Source organism: Diospyros lotus, chromosome 12 (genome assembly GCF_014633365.1).
Source record: "Diospyros lotus cultivar Yz01 chromosome 12, ASM1463336v1, whole genome shotgun sequence".
NCBI classification, from domain to species: Eukaryota; Viridiplantae; Streptophyta; class Magnoliopsida; order Ericales; family Ebenaceae; genus Diospyros; species Diospyros lotus.
The window spans coordinates 36,429,706-36,440,606 of NC_068349.1; the positions used below are offsets into that span (position 1 = coordinate 36,429,706).

The 10,901-nt window shown below is 38.0% G+C and overlaps 1 protein-coding gene across 2 annotated transcripts; it reads left to right on the top strand.

Annotated features, from left to right (window-relative positions):
* The first annotated feature begins 1,521 nt into the window (after positions 1–1,521).
* Positions 1,522–9,312, top strand: LOC127786929 (shaggy-related protein kinase theta-like). 2 transcript variants are annotated; one of them, XR_008020079.1, is made up of 14 exons: positions 1,522–1,877; positions 3,669–3,911; positions 4,041–4,133; positions 4,901–4,960; positions 5,107–5,379; positions 5,525–5,599; positions 6,716–6,772; positions 6,841–6,981; positions 7,382–7,432; positions 7,523–7,618; positions 7,704–7,787; positions 8,601–8,703; positions 8,786–8,947; positions 9,061–9,312. XR_008020079.1 is itself a non-coding variant. In XM_052314709.1 (13 exons), the coding sequence occupies exons 1-13, from the start codon at positions 1,818–1,820 to the stop codon at positions 8,845–8,847; spliced, it is 1,398 nt and encodes a 465-aa protein (XP_052170669.1). In that variant the 5' UTR covers positions 1,522–1,817; the 3' UTR covers positions 8,848–9,312. The 2 variants fall into 2 exon arrangements, 1 of the variants encoding a protein (XP_052170669.1); XM_052314709.1 differs by having other exon boundaries at positions 8,786–9,312.
* The last annotated feature ends 1,589 nt before the right edge of the window (positions 9,313–10,901 follow it).

Here is a 10,901-nt window from a genome sequence, read left to right on the forward strand (position 1 = left end):
TATGATTGGGTCATTTCACAATGTGCCATTATTATAGGGATTAATGAGAGTGGTGTCCTGTCCAACTCATCAATTTAATTCCTAATCATCGGAATTAATTAATCTCATGGAGGGTAAAAACAGGAGTTGGGGGGGAAAAAGGCCTTAATTCCTTGCTGGCTCTTCAAAAAGCATAGGAGGAGACCCATCTCAAAACCATGCTTAATTTCAGCCAATCTATCTTTTAATTTGATCTCAAATGTGTTACTTAATTCAACCAGCATTTAAATAAGATTAATATATTATCACTTCCTTGGGTTTTAACTTGAAAGGCTTGCTACTTGGTGGCAACTGTAATAATTCATAAATTATGGTTTAATAAATAAATACCTAAAAGTTTATATGTAATTAAATTCATGCAAATTATTAAAAAAATAATAAATCTAGCAATATATTTTTTAAAAATTTCAGAATATACAAATCCTTCTTTTGACCCTTATGACCTTTTGAGCCCGAGTTCGACGAACTTCAGCTCTTAGCTGACTTTCGATCACCACCCAAGTTAGTTGGGACACTTTAGACGATGTGAAGATTACTCTTTAGTGACAATTTGGTTGGCGATAATGGTGTGTTACACATGAAACAAGGGGTTTCTCTCGCGTTGCTATCAGGGATAGAGAGGTAAAAGCATTTTGGCAGATTAATTTTTGATAATATTATTTATTATAAAAACTAAATAAAATCACCAATGAATAATAATTTTTTTATAATATTATTTTATTCGAATAATGTCATAAGTTATGACCTGGCTATAGGGTGAGCATTCAACAATTAAGTCATTCTGGACGCGTAAGACAATAACATCCTTTTCTAGATCTATCATTTTACATGCACGTCCACAATTGGTGGTCTCAAATTAGATCTATGATGTAAAGGATCCTCCTAAGAAGTAATTGGAGAGCGTACTTTTTTTGTCACTATGCCTACATCTCATATCATGTTAAATGAAATAATAAAGAACTCGATAAAAGTAGTTTTAAAAAGCCATGCAATGAAAAAAAAAACACACTAATTTATTTTTTTCGTATGCAATAGAATACCCCGAGCATTACAAGAGGTAAGGAGGTTTTATCCCGCAATAATAGCTTTTATCTATTTTGAAAAAAAAATTCACATCATATTTGTGAGTAAAATTATAATACGATAACTCTGCGTAATAAGAAGACTTTATATCAATTTGATAGAAATAGAACATTCAATTTATTTGTACTAACCAAATAATATTTTGTAAGAATTTCGTGTAAAATGAGGAGTAAAAAATTAAAATGCTTTCACTCACATTATATTAAAAAAAGTGCAATACAATATGGGTGAGGATATTTTAGTCTTTTTACCTCCGTTCCGTAAACTTGTCTGTCAATCTGTTTGGCTGTACGAATTTTTTCAAGTTTTAAAAAGAGAATTATAGTAAGAGTAATTATTGCACGCTTTTGAATTATAATATTTTATAATAATTAATCCCCAAATCAAACCATGGACATAGATCGCGCGCCGCGACGGCGAGGGTAGTTACGATTGAAAGGCTACGGCTCTCCTCTCTGCGCGATAAATCCAAAATCCGGAGAGAGGAGGAGGAGGTGGATTCTGTCGTTTTGGCAATTTCTTCTTCTTCTTCTCTCTCTCTCTCTCTCCCTTCCGATCTCTGTTGGACGCCGGGGAGAGAGATATTTCAGCTATTCCGATAGCTTTCTCGCTATCATCTCCCACCGCCTTCTCGGAATTTGAGTTTGAACAAGCAAAAACGATTGTTAGGGGTTTTGTTGCTCTCGGAAACGGCCATGAATGTCATGCGTCGCCTCAAGAGCATTGCCTCCGGCCGCTCCTCCGTTTCCGATCCTGTAATTCTTCTTCTTCTTCTTCTTCTCTTTCTCTATATCTATGTGTCGCTATATGTACGTGTATATATGTAATTGAAGGAAAAGGACTAAGAAAATTTGGAACGGACAGGGGGAGATGAAAAGCAAGACCCCGAAGAAGAAATTAGACAAAACGGAGGAAAATGAAAGAAAGGCTAAAGAATTAGAATCTTATTGTTCCTTGTTCTATCTTTTATAATCTCTGAACTCGGATTTTTGTTCTGGTTAATTGACGGATTGCGACCTCTTGCGCTCGTTTCCCTTTTCTATTTGCGGTTGAATGAGCTGCATATTTGTTTTGCGAACATATGTGTGTGCTCATGTGTAATTGTTGTTACCATTATTTTACTTGTTATAAAACATGTTGTAGTTATGGGTTCATTTCCCGATTTCTGAACTCCTGTTGGGAATGCAATATTTGCTGCCTAAAAATCTCAGATAGGAATACCGGAATTTTACAATCACACGGTGCATACCATCTGGTAATTGCTGAGATGGAGAGGAATTTGAGGGAAAAAAAGGTGCAATAATGCTAATCTTATAATTATTAGAAGAAGATTAGCTATTCTTTTTTTTTTTGTGAAAATGTTAATGTTAGCATGAGAGACTTCTAATACTTTTGGGTTCCAGAAATGGTCACAATTCCATCTCTGTAAATCAGCGGCACAAAGTTGTTTTGTCATTACTTCTGGTAGTTTGTTGCATTCTTTTACCCGCTGCTATTTCTATTGATTGTGCGTGCACGTTTTAGTTTTTAGAATGACCAATTTTCAGTTATGGAAGCTTTTAGTGCAACAGATCTTGCATAAATCTCGTGGAGTTATGAGTATGCACATAAACTTGCAACACATATACATTTGAAGGACATTCTCTGTGCACAAGGCTCTCCTTTTTTGAGGGTTGGGGGATGATTATATTTACATGCAGTCTTCCCCTTGCTTTTTTTTGCAAAAATGTTGTTCCTGCAACTCGAATCTGGGACCTGCCAATCAGAAAAGGTTGCAACCTTAACATTTCTAGTAAGGCTTGCCCTCTTGCAACACATAAACATGTAAAAATAAAAAATCACAGGCTAATCCTAGCTTCATGGAGAGTTTGAAAGGTAGAAAACAATAGTTATATATCCATTTATAACAGGGGATAGAAAGTACTGCCTGGCAAGTTCTTACTAACAAAAGAAATTATGTGAAAGAAATTGTATGCTAGCTTCTTCCTTTAATATTGGAGAACCTAGCTGCTTCAAGTACTTGCACATTCACAGAAGCTTGCTACTTCACAAAGTCATTGATGAGTGGATTTTTTTTTTTCTCTTCCTGTTTTTGACAAGTTGGGTTTTTGTATTTTATACTGTAATAGGCAATTTTGGCAACTTGTACCAAGGGTGATATGGGAATTGCTATAAAGCTTCACCTAATAGATATCTGACTTTCTGAGAAGTCAAGTTCAATGGGATTCAGAATTCTTGCTCCACTCCTGTTGCCTTTCAGAAGCCACTCCAATTTGCTTCTCTAAAACGGACTTTAGAATCTGTGACTTCTAAGGGAAGGACTTCCACTTATTTTAACCAAACAAGAATATTTCTTTACAATGTTTTTAGGGTTACCATTAGGAAGGGACTTTTGAAGTCCTGCCAAAAACTAGCTTTATTTTATTGTGCTACATTCACACCCAATACCGTTTTGTGGGTAGGAAAAGTTATTCATGTCCATTTTGCATATATTAATGCTTTTTTCATGTTTTCCATGCATTATGAAATCTCTATTTATTTTACAGGTTGGGGATTCTAGTATTAAAAGAGCAAAGGTTGACAAAGAAGTAGATCAGAACGTTATTGGCCAACCACATTCCTCTGATAGATGTGCTACTGCCTTAGAGAGAAATGTGGCTTCCACATCTATGGAAACTGCTGCAAGTGCAAGCTCATCTCGTGCAGGAAAACCTGCTTATGATGAACTCCCAAAAGAGATGCGCGAAATGAAAATCAGGGATGACAAAGCTGATAGCAATGATGATAAAGTAATTTTATTTTGTTAGTTCATTTGTCAATGCTCCATAAGTCTTATATTTTTTAGTTTATTTTGAGTAAAGTTTTTTTTTGTGTGGCCGTGACAGTTAGCTATATCATTGATCATTTGCTTTATGCAGCATATAGAGACCACATTTATTAAAGGGAATGGAACAGAAGCTGGTCAGATAATTACCACTACTGTAGGCGGTCTACATGGGCAGCAGAAAGAAGTAATTTTTTTACCTCTCTTAGCATGTTAAGGAGTTGCCTTGGCTCCCTGTTTACATTTTTGGTTGTTGCTTATCTAGGACTTTGTTTCTGAATTTGTTTCTACATTCATTGTTTTTCCTGCAGGAGTTCATTTATGATCTATTTCAGCTAATTTGAATTTCAAAGGAACATGCATTGTTATTCTGTATAATAATTATGTCATCATCAATTGTTGGTATTATTCCACGGTGTTTGGCTATGCGTTATGGTGCATCCTCCCCATGCTGGAAAAGGAACCCATAATGGAGGTTGAATTTATGCCCCTGTTTGCTTTTAAAAATCCAAGAGGCTGACCAATTACCCTAGCTAGCACATTCAGTTGGACATAATGATTAATTATAAGATAAAAGTTAGCTTTTCAAGCTGCTGTTTATCTGTTTTTTTTTCCAAATACATGTGTGATCTCCTTTTCAAGGTTCTTATCTTGCTCCAGAATCATTTGCTCACATCTATCATATGGTTTCCTGCACCGTGCATGGTTGAGATGGAGTTCTGCTTCAGAATTAATTCAATGGTTCTTGGTAGAACTTGTACCTAATAAAAGCATTGACATGCTGAGTGTGTGCCGTGCCCTGTTTTTGTTCTTGGGACTTTTAGTCTCAGTTACAAAACCTATGACAATAAGGGGAAATAAAATAGTGGAAAATGATGGACTTAACTGTTATATCTGATAAGCTAAGATCATTAGATACAATCTCTTGATTTTTTTGTATCTCCCTTGGTCCAGACTATCTCATACATGGCAGAGCGTGTGGTTGGTACTGGTTCATTCGGCGTAGTCTTTCAGGTATTTATAACCAATTAGCATCTGTTTTCCTCAGAAATTAGCATCTTTTTTCTTAGGAAATTAAGGTCTTGGTTGAGAAAATCTTGATTCATCCAATACAGATACTGATTTTTCTTTTCCCTCCTGCTTCTTACGTATGCATTTAGGCCAAGTGCCTGGAAACTGGTGAAAGTGTTGCCATAAAGAAGGTGTTGCAGGATAAGAGATACAAGAATAGAGAACTCCAGATTATGCGCTTACTAGACCATCCTAATGTTGTTAAACTAAAGCACTGTTTCTTCTCAACTACTGAAAAAGATGAGGTGTACCTTAATCTTGTTTTAGAATATGTAGCTGAAACTGTCTACCGAGTGTCAAGGCAATATAGCCGGATAAACCAACATGTGCCCATCATTTATGTACAACTGTATACCTACCAGGTGAAATTGGAGACCATATTTTTATTCATATTGTTCATTTTAGTTTATTAGACTCCTTTGCTGCATAAAAAGTATTTTGTCATTTTTACCTTTGCCCTGTTCTGAGTTTTGATTAGTTTCTAATATATTTAACTTCTCCTTGTAGATATGCCGTGCTCTTAATTACATTCACAATGTTGTTGGTGTATGCCACCGTGATATTAAACCACAAAATCTATTGGTAAGGTTTTGCCTTCTTTCTGTGCTTAATTGCCATATTAACATTTTCTTTTGCTACTTGGTAAGAAACATATATATGAAAAAATGGCTGACCATATTGTACAACTTAAATCAACCTTTGTTTCCACTTTCCTTTTTTATGCTTGTGTTGATGTCTAAGATACAGTATGTACCTTGACATTCTTTGCTATTTTCTCCATGGCAACGGTAAAGGTTCTGGATGTAAATGACTATGTGGGAGAAACTTGAAATTTTGACCTGAGTGGAATAAGGAATTGATGCTTATTGTTTGATATGACTGAAATATGCACGGGACTAAAATATCATGTATTTGCCTAAGAACTCGTGATGAAATTTTCTTTAAAAAAAAACAGAATGTTAATTTTTTAACTGCAAATCAAGAATTTGAACTCTGTGTATTTGTATTACATCTTTAAGAGTTATTGTCTTGGATGCTTCATCTTCACACAGAACTCAATGCCCATTTTTATGATGCATTCATAAACATCTTCTGTTAGTGCTTTCAATTAATGGGTAATGAAACGGAAGCAGTGCCTTACTAAGTTGTACTATATGTGCATCCTTGATTTGTGTCTCACCTATCTTCTTAGGGCTTAACTGATATTGGTGTTTACGATATTGCGTGTATCTGGGGTTTATCACCATTGTTGGTCCAATGTGCCCTTGGATCTTTCTGTAGACTGTAAAACAAAGCTTTTGGCTTTTTAGTTAAACTCATATGCAAAGGTGGACCCTCACCAGCAAAAAATGGAAAAAGATAAGTTTTCAAGCTTTTGACTTTAGCTTATTTATGCATGCTGCCTTATATGTTATGTGGTGAGATTTTATTAGTTTTAGGTTTCTGTTATCATTATTTCCATATTTTTGCTGAGGTAAATGAAAGATAGAAGTTTTCAATTGTTTTTATTCTAGCTCATGTAAGCATGTTAGAGAAGTTTTCAATTGTTTTTATTCTAGCTCATTTAAGCATGTTAGAGAAGTTTTCAATTGTTTTTATTCTAGCTCATGTAATGCGGTGAGATTCTATCGGTTTTAGGTTTCTGTTATTACTTCAATTTGCATACTGATGGTGAGGTTTTCTTTATGCCAATTGCAGGTTAATTCCCACACGCATCAGCTAAAGTTGTGCGATTTTGGGAGCGCAAAGATGTTGGTATGTCTGTATTCATGGAAATTTTGTGTTTTCATGTGGCTATATTTGAGTTTATTTCCACACTGTAGGTGCCAGGTGAACCCAACATATCATATATTTGTTCACGGTATTATAGGGCTCCTGAACTGATATTTGGGGCTACAGAATACACAAATGCAATTGATATGTGGTCTGTTGGCTGTGTTTTGGCTGAGCTACTTTTGGGCAAGGTGAGTGTGTATTTAAGTTTCTTTACTTGATTAATATAACCAGCTGGAACATTGCTATACTTCCTGGTATGTTCATTTCTAGCTTCCTCCTGTTCCTTTTTGTAACTCTATTTCATCTTCATTGTCCTCTGCAGTTCTCTTATTGTCAAATTCTGTCTTCATAGATTTATTCCATATAACTTTATAGCATTGTTGTTTTTAAATATCAGTCCTGTAAATAGCTCCTTTACAGAGATTTTGAGTTTCCCATTTTTTCTCCTTTCATATTGTTATTGAAATTTATTGTACTAAGCACACACCGAAGAATTTGTTGCACCTCAACAAATCTTGCTTGTACTTTTTTCACATGGAATATGTAATGGGCTAGTCCTGATGCGAACTGATTTGGCATGGTATGCAGCCTCTATTTCCAGGAGAAAGTGGGGTTGATCAGCTGGTGGAAATTATTAAGGTTCAAGTGATTTATTTTTTCATTTGTGTATGCTAATATTTGATTAATGCATTCCTGTAGTAATAATTTTTTTTGGTGGTTCGGTATCAGATATTGGGAACACCAACTAGAGAGGAAATAAAGTGCATGAATCCTAATTACAATGAATTCAAGTTTCCTCAGATCAAAGCTCACCCATGGCGCAAGGTTTGTTAGAAATTGCATACTTAGAATAACGCATGAACATATTACTTCCATTGACAGCCAAACATAATGAACTTGTGGTCCATAGGTGTTTGTCAAACAAATGCCACGTGAAGCAGTGGATCTGGTCTCAAGGCTGCTCCAGTATTCTCCACATCTACGTTGCACTGCTGTAAGAAACTTGGGCTTTGCTTTTCCTGGATCAAATTTATGATCAAACATTCCTTTGCTTGGTTTTTAGTGTAAGCAAAATGTTTTCTTGGTGTCCATTACCCACGCATTGAAGTCTGAAACTTGTTTAGCTGGTCATTCTTAATTTCTCTCTCCTCTGCTACAATTGTGGAGTGCATTTTTCCATCATGAATCAGTGGCATGCCACTGAACTTTTACCGTTTTATTTGTGCCATGTTAGGAAAGAAAATGACGAAGATTTATTTAAATTATTGCTAGCAACGATTGGTTCTGGCCAATTATAGGTATACATTCATAAGAAAGCTGTTTATCAATACAAATTCAGTACTCATTGCTAGCTTCAATTTCAATTTATTCTTGAAAATTTTGAGAAAAATGTTTTAGAAACTTTGTTTCTCTAACATGCCTTCTGAGTGCTTTATGTACTTCCTCTTTTTATATTTTTGCTAGGGTTATGTACTTTCTCTTTGTTTGCTATTTGTACTTGATGAAGGGAAAAACAGCAAAAAAGGAACTGAAGCCAGAGAAGTTAACTTTATTGTGTGAATTTGTTTGGTTGGTCTGGGAAAAGCAGAAGAAAATATGCCCGGGCAGGTCCATGATTGGAATATAGCATTATTCTTTCTTACTTTTATAAAAAATACTACATAAAATCAATTAGCAAAGCTGTCTCTATACATTGCATTGTTATTTGTCGCCGATCACAAATTATGTAAAATTTCCTGAAGTTGCGTTAGAGACTCTGAAGGGTAGTTTAGCAAGCTGTCATTTAACAGAAATCTGTGATTTTCAGTTGGAGGCATGTGCGCACCCTTTCTTTGATGATCTGAGGGAACCGAATGCATCTTTGCCAAATGGCCGGCCACTACCTCCCTTGTTTAATTTCACAGCTCAAGGTAAGTATTGTAACTCTTTCTTTTTCCTTTTTCAAGCCAGGTTTGCTATTTTTCTTTTGTTGATCATGTCGATCTCTCACAGAGCTAGCTCGCACACCTGTTCAACTGCGCCAACGCCTTATTCCTGAGCACGCAAAGAAATAGGTCGAAGTAGTAGTGGCGGTGGCAGTGTTAGCATCTTGTAGGCAGAAAATCTCAGTTTTCCCGCACGAGGCATGCTCTGCTCTGCTGTAGCACCTAGCAAGTAAGACTGTCTGAGCCCCGATATGAAATGACTGCCTTTCAAACTGCGTTCGGTTGCTTGCTTGTTAATGCACTCTTTCACAAAGAATTAATGCTGCCCAGTACAACATGCAGAGAGTGGAAGCTGCTGCTTTGGACCTTGAGGTTCGCATACGTTTACTTGTATCTCTTCCCTATCATCACACCAACAAAAATGTGTCCTATTAGATGGATTAGCATATACTCTCTACTGTTCTCTTGATGTTATCAGCAAAAAGGCCACAGACAAAAATAGAAAAAGAAGAACAAGGTTAATTTGCTTGCATTTTCCAGTTTTTGCTGCTTCTGTTGGTGTGGATTAATGGATCATTGATAGTTCAAAATTGTTTCGAGTTGGTTGTGATAGTGTCCCTATCTATGTGTGCAGATGCATTATCTTTAAGGTCTTAGGTGAACGAAAATGATAGAATGAAATGAAATAATGTCTGGCCTGAACAGCCAAATTTTAAGGAATGTATGACCAATTTACTTGATCAACGAACCCCTTTGCCATAAAACAAGCGACGCGGCAAGAGAAGAGAAGACCACCAATAGCCATTGTCTTTCCTTCTCCATCTCTCTTCTCTCACTTTCAATCCGCTGATGGTTGGTTTGAACTCGTGGGTTTGCTTGGTTGTTTCAAAATTGATTCATGAGAGAACAATTGCAGTAGAAATTGAAACTGATGAGGGAATATTTTACTAAGGGCAAAAATACTATACTACCCTTGGAGATCTCCAATGTGGTGCCGCCACGTGCCGGCCCCAAAAAGTGCCACGTATCACCTATATCTTCATCATTTATCTCATATTTAATTTTGAACAAGGCTGACCCAGTTAATCGAGATTCTCTCCAACGTCCGGTTCAAGACTTATCTTATCTCTTCAATGTGTGCTTTACCCCATCTTTAAATAGATATCGACTTCTACAGGTACGGATCATCTGACTACTGGTTCAATTTTCTATTCTGGGCATATTTCTTCTACTGACTTGAGCGTCGGAGTTCTCCCGGGGGATTACAGCCCCGCCCCTGCAGGTACTTGGTTCGAGGCAGACCTCGGTGATCGGTCCAGTATCATCATTTGGCGCCCACCGTGGGGCCCGGTTACTTTATCTGCCCTTATTCGTCGAGTACCTCGGCCGAGCTCAAGTTTCCTCCCGTTATGGCGACAAGAAGAAATCCATCACGAGCTGCTGGGACCCACCCCGTCCCAGATCAGAGTCAAAACCACCCACCTGAGAGCGGCCCCGTAGGGGGTCACCCCCCAAATCCCTCGCCACCTCAGGATCGTGTCGCCCAGCTAGAGGGACAGGTCCAACATCTGACGGAATTGCTCAACACCTTTTTGGCCCAACAGCAGCCCCCGGAGATGAGACCGGTGGAACACTCTAATCATGATAGTCGACATCAGGGGGATCGTCACTCTAGTCATAGAGAATTCCGAGGAGGCGAATCCCCCCGCGCTGGGAAGGAGTCCCATCGGGACGAGAGACGGAGCGGACCCTCTAGGCGAAGCGAGTACGGGAAGCTAGGCTCGGAGGAGGAGGAGGAGTCCTCTGGTCCCGATTATGCCCGGGCTGGAGGGGCTCAGCGAGAAAGACGTTTGCGGCATTTGGAGAGGGAGGTTGCAGAGTTGAGACGGAGGGAAGAAGAGCCACACGACATTGTTTCTAATCAGCCATTAAGTCGGGAGATCATGGCAATTACCCCATCCGAGCGCCTTCGAATCCCAGCTATTAAGCCATATGGAGGCACAACTGACCCCGCTGATCACTTAAATCTCTTCGCCTCTCACATGATGGTCCAGGCGGCACCTGATGCTATGTGGTGCAGAGTCTTCCCAGCCACTTTGGAAGGACATGCACGGTCCTGGTATTCAAGTCTGGCACATCGGTCGATCGCTAACTTCGGACAGCTTCGGAATAGGTTCTTGGCT

What these genes read in the sequence shown, in the direction of transcription:
- LOC127786929 (XM_052314709.1), top strand. Translation starts at nt 1,818, where the DNA reads ATGAATGTCATGCGTCGCCTCAAGAGCATTGCCTCCGGCCGCTCCTCC. An exon ending in TACATGGGCAGCAGAAAGAA is followed by an intron (nt 4,134 to 4,900) that starts GTAATTTTTTTA and finishes CCCTTGGTCCAG; the next exon opens with ACTATCTCATACATGGCAGA. An exon ending in CACATCTACGTTGCACTGCT is followed by an intron (nt 7,788 to 8,600) that starts GTAAGAAACTTG and finishes TGTGATTTTCAG; the next exon opens with TTGGAGGCATGTGCGCACCC.